A 19695-nucleotide genomic window follows, 5' to 3' on the forward strand; every position below is an offset into this window, starting at 1 on the left:
ATGCCCTATGATGCACACACACATGTCAGTTCTGAGCTCCCACAAGACCAGCTGCAACTGACAAGGACTTAGTGAGCCTCCAACACACAGCATTTACTTCCACATATACATACACGTGCACACTTGAAATTCTGAGCATGCATGCCTCTCTCTTTGGCTCTCTTGCGCCCACTCCCTCCCACATACACACATACTTGCACACATGCGGTTAACAGACACACACACACACACACACACGTGCAGATCTGTTGCCACGTTATAAGTGAACGGTCACGTCATGTATAGTAAAGGAACGCAGAGCAGATGAGCGGCGCTGTGTGTCAAATCGAGGTCAGCACTCAGCTGTTTCAGATGTTATACCCCGAGGAACATTGTCATATGCGAAGCAAAACCATCTGCAATGGCAAAATCTGTCACTTAATGCAGAGTGGCAAAGTGCACATGTATGTGTAGACATACACAGACATACGCACACATATGCTATTCAGATTGTAACTATGCTACAAGAGTGGCCATTATCTTTTTAGTTTCATAAAGCTTCTAGTTTTGCTTTGCATGAGGATGCTCAATCCAGGATTCACCATTAATCATTGTAAAAACATAAGATTCATACAAAATTCCACACCACACCACCAGTTTGTTTAGCTTTCATGCAGTTTGCAGTGTGAAATCGTATTTAATATTTGTGTAATGAGATTACATTTGACAATGTGATGACATAAAGTAGACTGTGTTCAGTGTTAAAAATGTGCATCTTCATTTTCGGGCAGTGACAAGTCTAGTTTGGAATTTCTGTGAATTTGGGAGACCGCACCACACCTCACTAGGCGTATTCTATCACATGCCTCCAGAGCATCTGGCAATTTGGTAACCAAAAGCACATTAGATTTTAGACTAGCTAAAAGTTGTGGTGCAGATGGAGTAATCCGATTTTTGTGAGGTGCAGGCAGACAGATTCCGACCTCCAGAGACGTGTGTGGTCTATAATATTGTATTTCATTCATGAATATGACATCAGCGTGATACAATCCCTCTGAATCATTGTCGATTTTCATTCAATTTATTGAACAAATTGTTTTAATAGTACCCCACTATCCGCATGCTACAACTATGGGTGGTAGTGTTTGTGTGGCGGCGGGAGGCGGGGGTGTGTCACACACAGATGCACGATCAGGGGTGGAAAGCTGTCTCCAAGTGCCCATCTGCAGCGACCAACTTCGCTTTTAAATGTACTTTGCAAATGCCGATCTCCTGCATCTAGGAGTTCATGCCCTGTAGACCACAACCTTTTTGGCATCACGGTGTGATTTGGACAAGAACATGCTTTTCACGGACCAGCAACTATTCACTAAATGGGGGTAGTTAGGTGGGGTCTACAGAGTAATTCAACATTGTATTAATATAGGAAGTACACACTGGAGAGACATGTCTTCCGGCTGGCCTGGGAATACCTAGCAATCCCTCTGGAAGAATTGCAAGAAGTTCCTGGGGAGAGGGAAGTCTGGGCTTCCTGAGTGAAACTGCTACCTCCACGACCTGACCTCGGATAAGCGTAGATATTGGATGGATGGATGGATGGATGTTTTTTAAGTTATGATCCTACTGTACATACAGCATTGCCATCATTGCTACTTGAAAATGCGCATGATCAACAGATGACACGATTGATTGCTGCTGTTGTCCAGTGGATGCTAAACTACTGCTTATGTGGGCAGGCTGTGCAAACTCTTGCATTGTCATGCTTTCCACTTCATTACATGGGTCCTACTTGTTCAAATTATTCAACAGGTTTGTTGTATTGCATTGTTTTTATGACTTACCTTACCTTACACAACGACTTCATTTACTCTAACAACTCAAACAAAGAAGCTTAATCTTCGGAAGATAGCGCCAATTCATGACCGCCCATCAGCTGCACATTTACCGGTATTTAAATCAACAAATGCATAGCTGAGATCCTTGATGTACAAACAAGCACACAAAACTGTTTCTACAAAATGAGATTAGCGGAGAGCGGGCTGCCCCCTTGCAGGTAGATAATGTTTAACCTTTGACTGTCCACTTATGCTGGCCTGTTGTCACTGTCCTTCACCTGTTAATGACTTCCCTGCCTGTATCACAATGACTGCACTGTGTCCAGCAGAGAACAGAGATTCAAGAATATTATGAAGAAGTGAAAGTGCATGTGTTCACCGAGGTCACGATCATATCTCCCCTTGCTTGCAAGTGCACACTGAAATTCCCGCATGTGGGAAGGATTAATATTCACAGGCAGGGGTAGCAGGTAATAAAGCCAGTCAGAATGGGCCTTTCTGGAACACTCAGTCGTTTAGATCCAGCCCACCTCTCTAAAACAATAAGAAACACCAGACTAAGAATCATCATGGTTTGGTGATGATGTGCAGCTCAAAGATGCTGTATGTGTTTAATGCTGCGTTGCGGGATCACCCAGCTGGAGCTTGACGGCATTAGCCTCACAAAATATGCCTGTATGAACACATGAAGAGTGTGACAATCCTGGGGCTTTATTTTTGTGCATGCGGCACCGTGTCAAACTTTCACAGACACGTGCAAGCCGGTGAAGGCTGCATTCAGACTGCAGGTCTTAGGCTCAATTCATATTTTGGGGGGAAATCCAGCTGTATTGTATTATCGTCCACATTAATTGTGACCTCAGAGGGTCTGGTGTGTGAACTGAATGCATCCTCGAAGTGACTGGCATGCGTGGAAGAAGAGGTGTAACTCATTATGGAATGTTTCTGGAACATTGAGAACATGAGAAGATAACAATCAATTTTAACACAATCATCTTGTTATCTTCTCATATGATCAGAGGAGTGATTCTGGATAAGATCAGATAAGAAAAACTTTATTTGTCTCACAATGGAGAAAATTGCAATTTACAGCATTTTGAAAGGAATAAAGTAGAAAACCAAAATATTTTCATGCACAAAATAAATTTAAAAAATGAACTGTACACAGTACAGAATGCAATATAACACAAAATATAAAATATAAGCATCTATGCAACTGCATACATGCTGCATAAGATGGCTGTGCTATTTAAAATGGGTGAGTGGCTTTGATTCCAGGTTTTCAAGTGCGTCTATTCAATCGCCTGACAGCAGTCAGGAACGAGCGGTGGTACCTCTCCTTCTTGCAGCATGGGCGTAACAGTCTCTGGCTGAAGGAGCTGCCCAGTGCTGTCAGGGTGGCCTGGAGGGTGTGGGAGAGTCTGTTCATCAAAGCTGTTAGTTCAGCTAGAAATATTTTTGGTCACATATCGGCAAAGAATTCCGATTTGGTCGCATTTGCCCGCACTATGAACATGGCCGTAGTTGCAGTGTGGCGCAAACGCACAAGCAGCAGTCAATATTTTCTCATCCACCAGAATAAAACCTATCATATTGGCAAGCTGCTCAGCTCAGATAATTCTACTTAAAAAGTGTACCTGGATCCAGATGATTTTATTTCGTGCAACCACTTGATGAAATAAAATTGAATTCAACACATCACTTTTTTCAGTGTAGGGGAAGATAGTAGAAACAAAATTGGGCTGGAACCAGAGTCCAAGCTCTGTGTCAAGACGAGTCTGACTATAACGAGTCTGTACTTCTCAACCTCCCACATCAGCTTGGGCTTCTTCCCTGCCAGAGAGGTGACATTCCACATCCCTAGAGCCAGCTTCTGTAGCCAGAAATCAGACCACCGAGGTTGCCACCTTCATCCCGGGTCTTCAGCCGCCGCCTTTAGCCTGAACTTCCTACCCAGCTCACATTGCAACCGACCCCATTGGCCTTCTCACAAGTAGTGAGTTGATGGGAGGGGGAATGCACATTACTAGTTACCTCTTTCAGCTGTGCACCATGAATGCGGTCCCGGCCACTGGGCATTCGCCATCGGGTTATGCTCAATTAAAGAGAAGACTATCATATTACTGCTTACGGTGTCCGGGACAAATGAAAATGCTCAAATAGCATAAAAATTAGCTCAGGGTGTTGTGAAAAAAAAAACTAGTTCTCTGAAGGTTTTGGCTTGGAAATGACTTACTGTAACACTGTTATGACATGTGAGAGAAGCTGCTGTGTTTGTCACACATGACTTGAGGGAAGGTTTTGAACTATATTTTTATTAAATGGTGTTTGTGCACTATAGCTGGGAGGAAATTATGCTGATGCATGTGTCAGACATTGTGTGATTTTAGGACATATGTGGGAGGAAATATTGTAATTGCCCACTTTCACTGAGTTTAATCGTGTGTCAGTTTGTATACAGGCTTGCAGAGGTGTCAAGTAATGCATTAAAAATACTTTGCTTCCCTACATTAAGTAGATATTTTGGGTATATATACTTTAGAGATGTTATTTTATTTTGTTCATTACACTTTATCACTGTTCAAAAAATAAATCGTGCAAGGATAGATCAAGTGATTGATTGTGGTTGTATGAGAAGTATAAACATATGAAGCCTTCTGAACCCTTGAAGCTTTTCATCCAACTGGTTCACAAAAAGGTTCAGCTCATGGGGCTTCGTGTGCATGCAAACCTCCCTTGGTGCCCAAAGCCTTGGTTGTCATTTAAACTTTGTGTGTTTGTGTGTTTTTTTTGTGTTTTGGGGGGTTTTCGGGGGGGGGGGGGGGTCAGGGCAGGTTGCGGGGGGATCAGTGTCCACAATAAAATAACTGGAATCAAAACACCAAAGTTATGTCTTATGAACAGGGGTTCATTTATGTAATCTGTTTATGATTAATGCTATGGCTCCGGCCTTCCTGTGTGGAGTTTGCATATTCTCCCCGTGGGACAGCTGGGATAGGCTCCAGCACCCCACGCGACCCTTGTAAGGATAAAGAGGATCAGAAGATAGATGGATGGATAGCTATAGCATGCAATGATCAAATGCCATGCAACATTTATGTTCAAGATGGTTAAAAAACGATGGTGACATTGACATGGTGGTTAAAAACAAAATAAATCTTCTTTCATGTATTGCAGGGGTGGCCAACCAGTCAGAGATGAAGAGCCAATTTTTTTTTACTGTTTTACTGCAAAGAGCCACATCATACCCTTGCTCGCGCACGTGCAAGCATACACACACACACACACACACGCACTCACGCGGGTGCCCACCAGTGCACTCGCGCACATATGCACGCACACCACGATGAGCAACAGTCGGAACGGGCCGAAAATGAATGAAAGCTGAAGACACAGACAAAAAAATATATATTTTTTCCCACCCATTTCCTCCTCCCACCCCTGACAGTCGACCTGGGACCAGTTCGCTGCCTCCTGGTCGATTTTGATCGATGTATTGATTTTTGTATGTATTGACGCCTTGTTTGAATGGCATCGCCACTGCCGAGACGTTTTCGACGGTTGTCGTGTGAGAGCCCGATCACGCATCTTTCAAGGAGACATAGAGGGACCTGTCATTGGGGGAAAAAAATTAATAATCTAATTCAACAGTTCGTCTCATGGGCTCACCACCCATGGGAGGGGCCAAAGGGGTCGGGTGCAGATTGAGCTGGGCGGCAGCCAAATGCAGGGACCCTGGCGGGATCCTCAGCTGCAGAAACTAGCTCTAGGGACATGGAATGTCACCTCTCTTGCAGGGAAGGAGCCCGAGCTGGTGTGCGAGGTAGAAAGGTTCCGACTGGATATAGTCGGACTTGCCTCCACACACAGCCTGGATTTTGGTACCAGTTCTCTCGAGAGGGGTTGGACTCTCTTCCACTCTGGAGTTGCCCACGGTGAGAGGCGCGGAGCAGGTGTGGGCATACTCATTGCCCCCCGGCTCAGTGCCTGTACATTGGGGTTCACACCGGTAGATGAGAGGGTTGCCTCCCTCCACCTTCGAGTGGGGGGACGGGTCCTGACTGTTGTTTGTGTGTACGCACCCAACAGCAGTTAAGCGTACCCACCCTTTTTGGAGTCCTTGGAGGGTGTGCTGGAGAGTACTCCTGCTGGGGACTCCCTTGTTCTGATAGGGGACTTCAATGCTCACGTGGGCAATGACAGTGAGACCTGGAGGGGCGTGATTGGGAGGAACGGCCCCCTCCCCCCCCAATCAGAACTCGAGTGGTGTTTCATGATTGGACTTCTGTGCTCATCACGGATTGTCCATAACGAACACCTTGTTCAAACATAAGGGTGTCCATATGTGCACTTTGCACCAGGACACCCTTTTCCGCAGATCGATGATTGACTTTGTGGTTGTATCATCGGATTTGCGGCTGCATGTTTTGGACACTTGGGTGAAGAGAGGGGCGGAGCTGTCAACTGATCACCACCTGGTGGTGAGTAAGCTCCGATGGTGGGGGAAGATGCCAGTCCGACCTGGCAGACCCAAACGTATTGTGAGGGTTTGTTGGAGCGTCTGGCGGAATCCCCTGTCAGAAGGAGTTTCAACTCCCACCTCCGATAGAGCTTTTCCCATGTCCCGGGGCAGGTGGGGGACATTGAGTCCGAGTGGACCATGTTCCGCGCCTCTATTGTTGAGGCGGCCAATCTGAGTTGTGGCCGTAAGGTGGTTGGTGCCTGTCGTGGCGGCAACCGCCGTACTCGCTGGTGGACACCAGAGTAAGGGAGACCGTCAGTCCTATCAGGCCTTTATAGCCTGTGGGACCCCAGAGGCAGCTGACGGGTATCGACTGGCCAAGCTAAATGCAGCTTCGGTGGTCGCCGAGGCAAAAACTCGGGCGTGGGAAGAGTTCGGTGAGGCCATGGAAGTCGACTTCCGGACGGCTTCGAGGAAATTCTGGTCCACCACCCGATGTCTCAGGAGGGGGAAGCAGTGCACCACTAACACTGTGTACAGCGGGGAAAGGGTGCTGCTGACCTCGACTCGGGACGTTGTGAGCCGGTGAGTGGAGTACTTCGAAGACTTCCTCAACTCCACCAGCACGCCTTCCTTGGAGGAAGCAGAGTCTGGGGGCTCTGAGGTGGGCTCTCCTATCTCTGTGGTCGAAGTCACCGATGTGGTTAAAAAGCTCCTCGGTGGCAAGGCCCCAGGGGTGGATGAGATCCGCCCGGAGTTCTGGATGTTGTGGGGCTGTCCTGGTTGGTCTGCAACGACGCATGGTCAGCGGGGAGAGTGCCTCTGGATTGGCAGACCGGGGTGGTGGTCCCTCTTTTTAAAAAGGGGGACCAGAGGGTGTATTCCAACTACAGAGGGATCACACTCCTAAGCCTCCCTGGTAAGGTCCATTCAGGGGTGCTGGAGAGGAGGGTCCGTCAGGAAGTCGAGCCTCAGATTGAGGAAGAGCAGTGTGGTTTTCGTCCTGGCCGTGGAACAGTGGACCAGCTGCCAAGGTTTAGAGCTGGTCATATAATTGACAGTAAGGGATGCTGTCAAGGAGAAGAAAGAGTCCTCCGGCCTTCTTGGCCTGCAGGACTCCAGAGGCAACTGACCGGCTGGCCAAGTGGCATGCAGCTTTGGTGGTTGCTGAGGCAAAAACTTAGGGATGGGAAGAGTTCTGTGAAGCCATGGAAAATGACTTCTGGACAGCTTTGAGGAAATTCTCATCCACCAAATGCCCTGCATTTTTTTGGCATCTCAGGAGGGGGAAGCAGTGCACCATTAACACTGGGTATAGTGGAGATGGGGTGCTGCTGACCTCGACTCGGGACGTTATGAGTCGGTGGGGAGAATTCTTCAACGACTTCAAAGAATTCCACCAACACGCCTTGCGTTGAGAAAATTGAGACTCTGAGGTGGACTCTCCTGTCTCTGGGACTGAAACAACTGAGGTGATCAAAAAGCTCCTTGGTGACAAAGTCCCAGGGGTGGATGATATCTGCCCGCAATTCCGAAAGGCTCTGGATGTTGTGGGGCTGTCCTGGTTGACATGCCTCAACAACAACGAGTGGACATCGGAGACAGTGTCTGTGGATTGGCAGACCAGAGTCGTGGTCCCGCTTTTTACAAAGGGGGACAAGAAGGTTTGTTCCAACTACAGGAAGATCACACTTCTCGTGCTAACACAGTTTTAAAGAATGAGGTTAGTTTTCCTCCAGACGGCATCCTGGTTTCTTGGAATAAACGGAAAACGTAAGCTTGTTCACCTCCGAATCCGTCCAATGGAAATATGTTCTGAGTTGCCCTGCATTTTGTCCATAAGCAGCTCAAGCTGCCCTTGGTGAACGCCGTAACAAGGAAGCATGCAGCAAGCTGCAGATCAATGTTGCACAAGACGATACTAATTGGAGCAAGTTAACCCTTGGTCTAATTAAGAGATTCAGGCTGATTAACCAAGCTGGACAGTTGAGACGAGCAATACCACAGGCACCGATTTGGTTATATATAAAACCATGGACCAATTGGAACACTGATTACAGACAGGTGGGCCAGCTGTATGTTTTCATAATCTAAGTTTTATATGGACCGTGGACATTAGGCAGGAGATTGGGGAGGAAATCATTTTGATTGTTAGTGTCATAAGATCCATGCCATTGACCACTCTCCTCATTCTTGTGTCAAGCTTGAGGCTATTTTTCGCTTGACTTTGCGATCTTTAGCCGATTTTTTTATGTTGACTTTTCCCTGCAAATCAAATACACTGTAACGTCATCCTCATAAATTAAATGTTCTCTTCAGTCCTGCGTGCCTGCATGAATTTTGAGATTTTGCTTGTGTTATTGTGAGGAGAAATGATGATCTGGCTTTTTACCCATCGATTCATTTACCACATGGAAGTGTTATTTCAATTAACGGATTCAGAAAAATCACATCATTATATCCCTACAGGTGCTAGGTATTGTCTGGTGGTTGTCAAACTACTCTGGTGCCTTTAATTTACAATCAGCAACATCAGATGCTTCACCAGAATTTGTAAGCTTTACTGGTTGGCATAAAGACATCACTACTGTCGGAACGCCTCGGGATTCCCCTGGAAGAGCTGGGGAGAGGGAAGTCTGGGCAAATTTTGTTTTTGAATCTTGAAAGTAGAATTTCCGTGAGCATTCAAAATTGACCTAAAATGACCAGTGATACAGCAAATGAATGTAATAATGAAGTCAGAATTATTTTCGGAAAATATCTGCAAAGCCAAAACACTGTTGAACATTGTGGTTATAAAATAATCAACATTATTATTCTATTTGTCCCTGTAGGACAAGTTTATTTATTCATAACAAGAACAATAATAATAATTGTCACATGTTTGTTTAATGAACGAGAGCATAAAAAGAGTGGATTTAACCCATAAAACTCTGAACTGGGCATCACGCCCGGCAGTTTGATCATAGCCTGTCCGACCACGATATCCAGCCTGCGAGATAAAAATTGCATCCATCCATTTTCAACAACGCTTATTCTAAACTGTGTTGTGGAAGGGTGCTGGCTTCAGGTAAAAGGCAGATTTACACCATGAACCGGTCGCCAGTCAGTCGCAGGGCATATGTAGGGACAAACAACCATTCACACCCACATCTACACCGTCAATGAGTGGCACACTATATTTCAAAAAAAGCTAAACGGATTTGGTTAATATGAAAATAATGTCGATGCGGTGAGGTCCTTGGCTGGTGAAGCATTAGTATAAGTGACATTTTCAAACTTGAGAGCCCAACAGATTGGGACAATTGCTATTAAATTTGCAGCCAGACATAAAAACAAAAAAAGGTCAAAGAAATGTTCTGAAGAAAAATAATAGGATTTTTCTTTGCACACATTTGGTTCTGAAAAAGGTTCAGGGAGAGTATAATCTCAATTTCAACTTCTTTTTCATTTGAGAGTCAACTCATTAGTTTACTATTGTGTGTTATGCATAAAAAATCATTTTAATTCAGTCCTATGGTGAAATATTATGTTCAAACAATTTTACTATCATGCTTGAATATTTTAAACAAAACCATTGAAGAATGACCAAAATAAATTTAATACAATCCAAATCTAGTATTTTTAAATTATTTATTTTTTAGTCCAATCTAATTTTCGGTCTAATTTAAAATGTTTTATTGTCTCACCTGTACTTCTGTTACACTACTGTGAAATTTCTCATTTCATTCATTGATCATTTTCTCAATATCTAAATAGAGACTGTGTGGGATCAGTTCCCACTCAGTGACGGTATGGATGTGAGTGTGAATGGTCGTTTGTCTCCATATGTGCCCTGTGAATGACTGGCGACCCATTCAGGGTGTTGTCTGCCTTTTGCCCGACGTCAGCTGGGATCGGCTCCAGCAACCTCCCGTGACCCTCTTCAGAATAAGCAGTGATGGATGGATAATTTAATGTTTCATAATATATTCGTAATTTTTGTAAAGGAGGAGACTGATGGAACTGTTACTAGTTCTGCGTGCTTTCATTGGAGGACTCTCGCCGAAGCACCAGGCACAAGCGGCCCCTCATTGCTAGACAAGGACATTGCGGTTGTCCAAATTTGCCATGGAGGAGGAGCCTTCGAAGGACCCAGTCTGCGAAGGGTCCTAGAGGACACAGCCTACGAATTTGGACACAGCCCTAGTCAAAGAACAGACTCACTAGCTAAGCATAGAAGAAGACTGTGAACCTTTGTGCTGTCTTCTGCCCGCTTCAGTGTTGGTACCACAACCACATTAAAATGAGGCTGCTATGTTGTGTCTGCTTTGATGTTTGGACTGTTGTGTTTTAAAAGTGGAAGCTCTTGAACAACGATGTACTCTATAACCGGAAGTTATAATAATAACCGCTCTTGAATTCTGCATCCCTACATCACATTTTAGTGTGCATTTACTAGACTTGCAGAATATTGACTCTGGAGTCCTCTCCATGCCCTACACCAGGGGTGCCCAAACTTTTTGGACTGAAGATCGACTTTTCGTTCAACCAACCTCCCGGGATCGCCCCTTACCGTGCACGCACACATATATACACACACACACACACACACGCGCGCGAACGCGCCATGATGAGTAGCCAAACACGGAAGCAAGCGATGCACTTGCAGCCTGTTTACTATCGTAGCTCACACGTACTGTTTTAAAGTGCTTCCCTGGGCCCTCTAGATTCCTATTCTTTGCCCATGCTCTCGGTGAATTCTACACGAAGCAAACTCTGAATGAGAATAATGACGATCAAAGATAGAGCACAACAGCTCTGATCACAAGCGGCAATCGTAGACTGCTGAGCGCGAACAACTTCCGCTGACATACTGTAGGTCACGCGCCACCGTAGGTTAAAGATTTACCTGCTTTATTTTATTTTATTTTTAAATTTATTTGGGGGAAAATGAGACTGATAGGATGATTAGGGTGCAGTGTACATTAACACAAAAAATATATTCCTAACATGTACAAAGACACACAAATGTTTTGTTTTGGGGTTTTTTTTCTCCTCTACACCTTTCAGATCTAATTGGGACGAGTCCGAGATCTACCGGTCGATCAGGATCGATGTAATGGCACCCCTGCCCTACACAGTCACTGTCACCTATCACGACTGATGTATGCAGGACGTGATCTAAGATTGCCCTGACATTGGATATCCGCTTCAGTGTGACGCGTTTGATGGGCACAATCGCCTATTAATGCCGTGGTATTGTGTCACTTGCTGCAGCACGTGCCACATCGGCCTCCAAGAACAGTGAGTGCTTGGAGTACACGGGGCACAGTTGAGCCTGGCACTCCCTTCCTGCTGATGACACCGGGTGACTCGCCCTGGCTTAAAAAGCACCAAGATGGATTTGGAATGTTGGAAAGACTATTGAAGGACAAAATGTTGGCCCCTTTCTTTGCTCATTCAAGCAGAGCAGATGACACAGCGCCGCCCCACCACCTACTCGCCCCCTCCCTGTGCAACAGGGAAACACGTGGACCCATGGGATCCCATTTGCTCAGTTAGACCATCTGCCGAAAGTTGTCTTGGATAATCTCCACATCATGTTACATTTGCATCCGGCCACCATGCAAAACCACAATTAGCCTAAGTGTTGGGCATTGGCTAGTTTGAAGATTTGTTTGCCGTAACTGTCGACTAGTGTGCCTGCTAATCCGCCAAGCAGCTAATGCAACATAATTACGTAAGGATTTGCCATGTTTGTTATTGTTTGTTGGCTCAGCTCAATTTGTGCGACAAGCTTTGAGAATTTAGAAATGAGATTTTACTAAAGACTGTCCATTTGTTTGGTCTGTTCGCCAGGAGGTACTTGCTGCAACTCAGCTTGCTTTATGGCTTTTTAGCAAGTGTTGGCAAAGAGAAAAGGTGCTCCAACTGATCCACTGATCAGCGGCGAGTCCCATTTGTTCCTCTCCCTGACACAGTGTACCATATCAAAGTGTATTTGTTGATTCTTACAATAAATTCTGGAATGTGTTACTCGAATTGATGCAATCTTGAAATCATGGTTTTATTAACGACAACATCTTGGGATACCTGCCAATGCTTTGCATCTTTCTCGATGACGGCATATCTAGATGATCGCAATCCCATCGGACTGGTACATGCATACCAGAGTTGTAAAACCAGATCAGACTCTTATATTCATTTTTTTTTTCAACATTGAGCATAAGCTTCCATTTTAAATTTGAATGCATTGGGTTATAAATCAGTTCCTAAACTACAGAAGGTGCTTTATAACACGCCATGTCAACTCCTCATGGATGATGCAGTTGGCATTAACTGCAGCAAATGATTTCTGTTCGCCCAAACAGTTCCTGCTTAATAGGGAAAAACAAGACTCATCATTCATCAAAGTATTAACGTCCGTACCTCAATGTATGATTTGTCATCACTTGACAAGTACAGCAAAAAAAGGGATGAACATTGCTTACACTTGTTCCTCAAAACTGAAACTTCCTCCAGAAAGATTTGCATTAATCATGTGTTCCCATTCATTTTTCAGAAACTCCACTTACTGCATGAAGGTGTCCATGTCCCTCACCGTGGCAGAAAATGACACAGGCCTCTGTTACAACTCCAAGATGAGGTTCTTTGAGAAGGCAGAGCTGAGCAAAAGCAAGGAAATTACCTGCACAGGCATCAACGATTATATCCAGACAGGAGCCGAGCCCCAGATTGTTTGGTATAAGGTAGAAATAAATATTTATTTTTGTGTGTCGAAAGCATTTCATTTAAACATTAAATACAAAGCCTCCCTGTCTATACTGTAACAAAAAGCATACAACCTCATCCCTCTTTGACCTGCGTGATATACACCACGGAACTGAAACGAGATCCCAACCAAAATCCATAAATGAATACATCGGGGATTGGAATAAATCTGTTCGGTCCCCTTCATTTGAACAGATACATTGTGTACGATGTATTTTTCACAGTTGAAAACAGCTCCCGGGCCTCTTAATGTGTCCACGAAATTATTTTGTGAAAAGATCCCTTTTTCAGTCATCCACTGTTCAAGCCAAGGAAGGCCTTTACTACCAGATGACTTGGGACAGAGCAATTGGGGTTGGCAACGTGTAAAGACCCAAGTCTAAAAACAGAGTAGGAACTGTGAAGGACATTCAATACCCGCAAAAAGACAGTATAAATTGTATTTTAATTTGTGGTTTCGCCGATCAGTGCATGTGGCGCATGCAGCAGATGCTTCACATATTTCCTCTGCTTATACCACAGGAGTGCATGCCAAAGCAATGGAGACAGACAATCGAGAGGAGGAGGGACACCCTCTCCATCAAGGAGGTTCGAGAAGATGACATTGGGAATTACACCTGTGAATTACAGTTTGGAAACTTTGTAGTGCGGAGGACCACCGAACTGTCTGTCACAGGTAAGGAGAAATTCAAAGTCAAGAGTCTTTTTTTTTCCAGGTAGTTCGGTACCTCTTAAAAGACTTTCTGTATCGGAACATTTTAAAAGTGTTTCACCAAAATAATATTTACACAATCTGTCATAGAAGTTTAAATTTCTCTCTACTGCCCCACCCCCACCCCTTCAAAAGCAAACTCAAGCAAAAACCCTACGTTCGCTCATAGACGCGATTGGCCCAAAGACGGTCAACTATGCTATTCAACTTCTCTTTTACTGTTAATCTAGACTAGGAATGACAACATGTACAGTAGGTGACTTGAGCAACGGCACTCAAAATATGCAAAAAAGGAAAATACAGTTTTGATCTTAATTGATTGTGGAACATTCGATCCAATTGAGTGGTTTAGTCTCAGAAATCTCATTTTGGTGAAACACCCATTTTCTGTCACAATCCAAAAGAAATCGCCCCGAAATGGGCCAAACAACCGCGTAAGAAGGTTTCAGATGGATCAGTGGCTCCCGTCAGTTCTTTGGCGCGAGTTGATATAAGCGCTGGTTGTTAGCTGCTATCTGATGACTTTTCCGTCCTTGTAAAGTGACAAAGGCAGACTGCAGTAGGGGCAAAGTAAAGTCTTAAATCACCCATTACACCATCCTTAATATTGTGTCTGCTATTCAGACAATGAGATACGGATGTACAACAGGTTGATTGACGCTGTGTACTTTTTGTTTTGCTCATTGTACTTTTGGACAGTCATGGGATAAATGCTGGGCTTTACCCTGCCCATCCGATGCTCAGCGTCTCTGGGGGGGTGCGGGGGGAGGGGGGGTCTATAGGGCCGTAGGCTGGCCTGAACGCTCGCCTTATGCATGATCTGTCTGAGTTGCAAGTCCTCTTTTAGTGACAGTGAAATTACGGAATCAACAATCTTGAAGTATAAAACTCCACCAAAGCATTTTCAAGTTTTTCTTTCCGTTATTCTGAACTGCTATGGGGATTTTGATGAGGATGACCATATTTTGATTTCCAGAAAAGAGAGCACTTCATCTGGCCTTGAGATACTGAAAAGATACTCGAAGACGATAACTCTAATAATTTTAAAGTAGGCACGATTTTGGGAAAACATGCAATATGGCTGTTGCATTTTGCAATATCAATACTATTGCGAGAATTAGCATATATCATAAGAAATGACACCTTTACTATCTAATAAATGGAACACTTTATTTCATGCGGACAAGTATGACTGTATTCTTATCTACAGTAATTAAATTCTTTCGAGTTAGTAATGCCCCGAGATACTTTTCTCCTTTTGGATGGCAATGCGCATTTCAGATTGCATCTGATTGGTCAAAGTTAGATTAAAAATATCCACTCTCACATGAATTTGCATTCAGCACTCCATGTGCCATTATCCCAAAAAAAGTGTTCACCAGTCGGGTGATCATTCACCTTGCTGATGTTTGCCTTGGACATTTTCAAAGGATTGTTAAAAACCGACAAAAGCAAACGTCCTTGGATCAGTTCTTTACAAGACACCAAGCACAAACCACTTCTGAGAGAGAACATGGACTAAAGAGGACAAAAAACGATGAGGACGCAGTTAAAAGTTAAGTGACCATAATTTTTATTCTTTACTCTATTCTTTGTGTTTTACATGATGCAGAACTCTCATTTATTTTGGAATAATCTATTTGCAAAATGTATTTGTTACATATTTTGATGCATTATTATGGTTTAGGAAACATTTATGTCTGAAATTTGGGTGGTTTGGAACGAATTAGAGCTTTTACATGGAAAATGCATCTCTACTTACAAAATTTTCTAATTAAGAATTTTTTTTCCACAACCAATTAATTTCGTAAGTAACGGTACCACTGTAAATAATCAAACAGTAGTCTCACAAGGAGTTAATTGAACAAAGAAAAAAAATCACTTCAGTCTTTCAATTTTGTCCTCATAATTAATCTAAAAATCTTCTCCATCCTGTGTTCCCAGCACGACAGTAGAACTTCAGTCCAAACTCCAAACCGTCTTTTTTTTGGGGGGGGGGGGTGCTTGGACTTGACTCAGACTCAGACATTGCACTCACAAACTATCTTTCTCAACTTGACCGAGTCCAAGCATGTTTTTTATCCTGAACATTAACACCCAAACTTGAAATAACATTTTTCAGATCATCAGACTAGCCATCTTATTAGTTAACCTGACTGCAAGGGAATTGGGCCCAGCAAGCCCTGCTGCCGTGATGCGTTCATGTCCATTTATTAGGACTAGGACTTGACTTGGACTCGGACCTTTGTGACTCCAACTGAATTTGGACTCGATAAAGATGGACTTGATGAAAGCCCTCGTTACCTGGTCTAACAATTAAGCAACTCAGGCAACTTGGCTCATGAACTCTCATACATCCTACAGCTTTTGTGTGTTTTTCTGTATCCATATGAGCTTTGAGCTCTCCGACTTTTATTATACATAAAAATATATGTACAATCGAGCTTTGCATAATGTTACCTTTTTTATGTGTGTCGTCACCATCCTCAGCTGTGAATCGTAATCACACTCCTCTCAGCCCAGTGACGTCAACCACAGTGGTGAAACACAGACGAATAAACGGGATGTCATATTGCTTCCTTATTGGACCGGGTCTGCAATCCGCCCCATTTCAACAGCAAATAGCTTTTCTAGCTCTCACGCTTGTAACTGAGCACAGCTGCTCCACACACTTGTCCAAGATTCATGAATTGATCAAACTCCCCTGGATGGCCGGACAAGGTGTAAAAAAAAAGTGGACATGTCCGGGCAAGAGGATGGTTGCCCTACAAGTTACCGATCCTCAGCGACTTTGTCTTTTGCATTGATGTTGGCAACTCTCTTCTGTCACTCTGCGGGTTCGCTCCCCATCGAGCAACGGCAGCTGCAGAGCTTCTCCCCCGTCACGATCACTCACACTCACAGCCGGTCACACAACAGCCTTGTGCGGCAGCTCCACCTGCTAGCAAGCTACACATCATGCCAGATAATATGAATGTTGCCCACCAGGCATAGAAATAAATAAACACATTTGTGAGCACAGTCGCCATGTCGCCATTGGTTCTGTCGTGGATGCTGTGTCAATACAATTATTTTTTTTTAGGACAGTAGCTGCTCGATAATACGAAACATGACATGAAACTCTTTAGCCTTTGGTTTGTGTGAAAAAAAACATTTTCCTTCCGCATTGCCATTCCACATTCAACCACAAATAACCACTTTGTCCCGAGGATGAAATTCAGAGACAAGAGTATTAAATTGATAAACTTTGTTCGTGGAACTTCTAATATTGCTAGACGTGACCTTTCAATCATCCACAGAATAAGTACTTCTCATAACTCATAACTTAAAGCATTGTTATCATCAACCTCCCGTTGATATTTCCCGTCACCAACAAATCATTCTCACTCACCTCCATCAACAGCTTGCAGTCCATCTCAAAGCGACCCAGTGAGACAAAAGGTCAGATTCCATTTAATTACAATGAAGGCAAGAATAATAATGAGACTCCTCATCGACTGTTGGAGTGTGAGGCTTGTTTTTTAGGTGAAATTCTAAAGTTTTCTTTATTCTCGATGTAAAGTGCACAGTGTGATATTTTTGATTAAGCAGGATCCATGGAGGGATTGTCAACTCTTGTGTGTAAAATAGTCACTGGAGTTAATGAGCTGTTCTTCTGCCAGCCTTTTATATGGTGAGCCAGCAAACTCTCAGGCATGCTTTGCGGTATGAGCATAGAACTAACCCAAATTCCATCCATTTTCCAATCTGCTTTATCCTCACAAGGGTCGCGTGGCGTGCTGGAGCCTATCCCAGTTGACTTTGGGCAGTAGGCGGGGGATACTCTGAACCGGTTGCCAGCCAATCGTAGGGCACACATCGAGGATCAATTATCCGGACTCACACTCACACCTAGGGACAATTTAGAGTTTTAATTTCCATTAACCTGCCACGGATATTTTTGGAATGTGGGAGGGAGTGCCCGGAGAAAACCCACGCAGGCATGGGGAGAACATGCAAACCCCACACAGGAAGGCCGGAGCCGGAATCGAACCCACGACCTCTGCGCTGTGAGGTCGACACGCTAACCAGTCGGCCACCGGGCTGCATCTATCTATCTATCTACCCATTATACCAATAGATAAAAAAGTAAATGTGTACATGTAATTTGAATGATCGCTAACAGTTTGTTGAAAAATTATGTTTGCTAATTATAAAAATACCCAGCTATGGTATTATGGTATTTATAATACACACACACACACACACACACACACACAGAAATTCATTGAAACAATACAATATGCTTTTTCTAAAGTTGAGGTTAACATGTAGGCTTGGCCTTTGGCAAGCATTTCCTCATATGGCCCCTTTGCCAAATGAAGTGTCCACCCCTGGTCTATGCCAAACATTTTGATACCACTCCTTATTGGTTGGCCCCTTCTGACTTTTGGGTACAATTGACCTGGAACGTGTGTCGATCTAGATTCAGATATACAATTCTATATGTTGGGAAGTAGGGGGGGGGGGGGGGCTTACACAGAGAGACTAACTTAAGTAAACAAATGAATGTCAAAGACAATCACAAGTGCAAAACAGCACAACGTTACTGTGGCAAATCTTGACTGTTTTTTGAGATAACTTTGGCTCATAAAACACAATTCTTTTCAGCATAACATTTTCCTCTCCATTCTTGAAGGAAGAGGGCAATTTATTGAAAGGGGGAATGAAAGAAAGCTTTTTTCTTTCAATTTGTTGCATGGATTGTACAATTTAGTGGCTGGCAGTAGACGAAGATGTGGTGGTGTGGAGGGCTGAGGGGGTGGGAGTGTAAGTCAAATGCTGCGGTTAGGAATCGCCAAGCAAGGTCCAAGGTCAAAAAGAACAAAGTAACATCTTAACAATAGAAAGGATGACAACCAAGATATCTGGTCAAAGCAATTACGGAGCAGTGGGTGGTTGGAAAAAAAGGCAGTTTCCACAGAAACGAGATGCTTGAATGACAGCCTTAATTAGGCAGCAAGCTCCCATTGAGATGGTGCTCCTCCTAGGGGGTGAAAATATGGACGGCTACATCTACACACACACATGCACGCACGCACACACGCGCGCACTCACAGGCAACATTCTGGCAAACGTTCTGTGCGAGAAACAAAGGACAGTGGCCAGCGAAATAACTTCAAACGGATACAAGTAATACAGAAACACTGATATGAAGAATATATATATATATATATATATATATATAAGAGCTGTCAAACGATTAAAATATTTAATCTAATTAAAAATGCAACTGTCATAATTAACTCAAATTCACTAAAAATTAATCATGATTACTCACGCATTTTTTTATCGTTTCTGAATTTCATTTGATATTTTTTGTGCTATTTTTCCCCATTTTAATGCTCTCATCAACATGGAATCATGAATCAGTTTTCTATGTGCAAAATGCAATTATTTACTGAAATAACAATTTTGATTTTCAATTTTACATGAACATTTTTCACTTGGAGCAGTTATTCACACATAATCTCTCACACAATATTACTGTCCATCAACAACAGTGAAAAAAATATTTTGTCACACAACAGCTGCTTTAACAGCTCTTTTTAAGGAATCAAAACAGAGCAATATAACATTATAAAGTGCACATCTAAGGTAAACTAGTACTCAGCCTATAGTGGATTTAAGCCATGGTTGCATACTTCGTTTTTCTCAAGTTTGCTTTGAAGACTGTTGATTCTGTTGGTCCTTCTTACACGGAAGTCTCTCTACGGTTTTGTGTAGACATCATTTCGGAAGACTGCACTTGGTTCGATGACAACACTAGAGACGTTTTATTTTCAGTGTGTTTGTTAGGTCGCTACCACTGCACCGCTGAACTCTCGAGGTGCCTCAGCGCGCCGTCGCTGTCAGACGAACACAGAGAAGCTCCACCCGCTTTATTTATATGGCCACGGAACACTGTAACCTTC

The 19695-nt window shown here is 43.6% G+C and overlaps 1 protein-coding gene across 2 annotated transcripts in view; it reads left to right on the forward strand.

The window, feature by feature from the left end:
• Positions 1–19695, forward strand: part of LOC147211532 (interleukin-1 receptor accessory protein-like 1) — a 223483-nt gene that overhangs the window by 113162 nt on the left and 90626 nt on the right. For both annotated transcript variants that reach the window (XM_086128247.1, XM_086128249.1), the window contains exons 4-5: positions 12821–13007; positions 13552–13705. In XM_086128247.1, coding sequence (XP_085984373.1) covers positions 12821–13007; positions 13552–13705 — 341 coding nt within the window. The remainder of the gene's footprint in view (positions 1–12820; positions 13008–13551; positions 13706–19695) is intronic.

Source organism: Hippocampus guttulatus, chromosome 1 (genome assembly GCF_054856545.1).
Source record: "Hippocampus guttulatus isolate MCC_2025c chromosome 1, RoL_Hgut_1.0, whole genome shotgun sequence".
Classification (NCBI taxonomy): Eukaryota; Metazoa; Chordata; class Actinopteri; order Syngnathiformes; family Syngnathidae; genus Hippocampus; species Hippocampus guttulatus.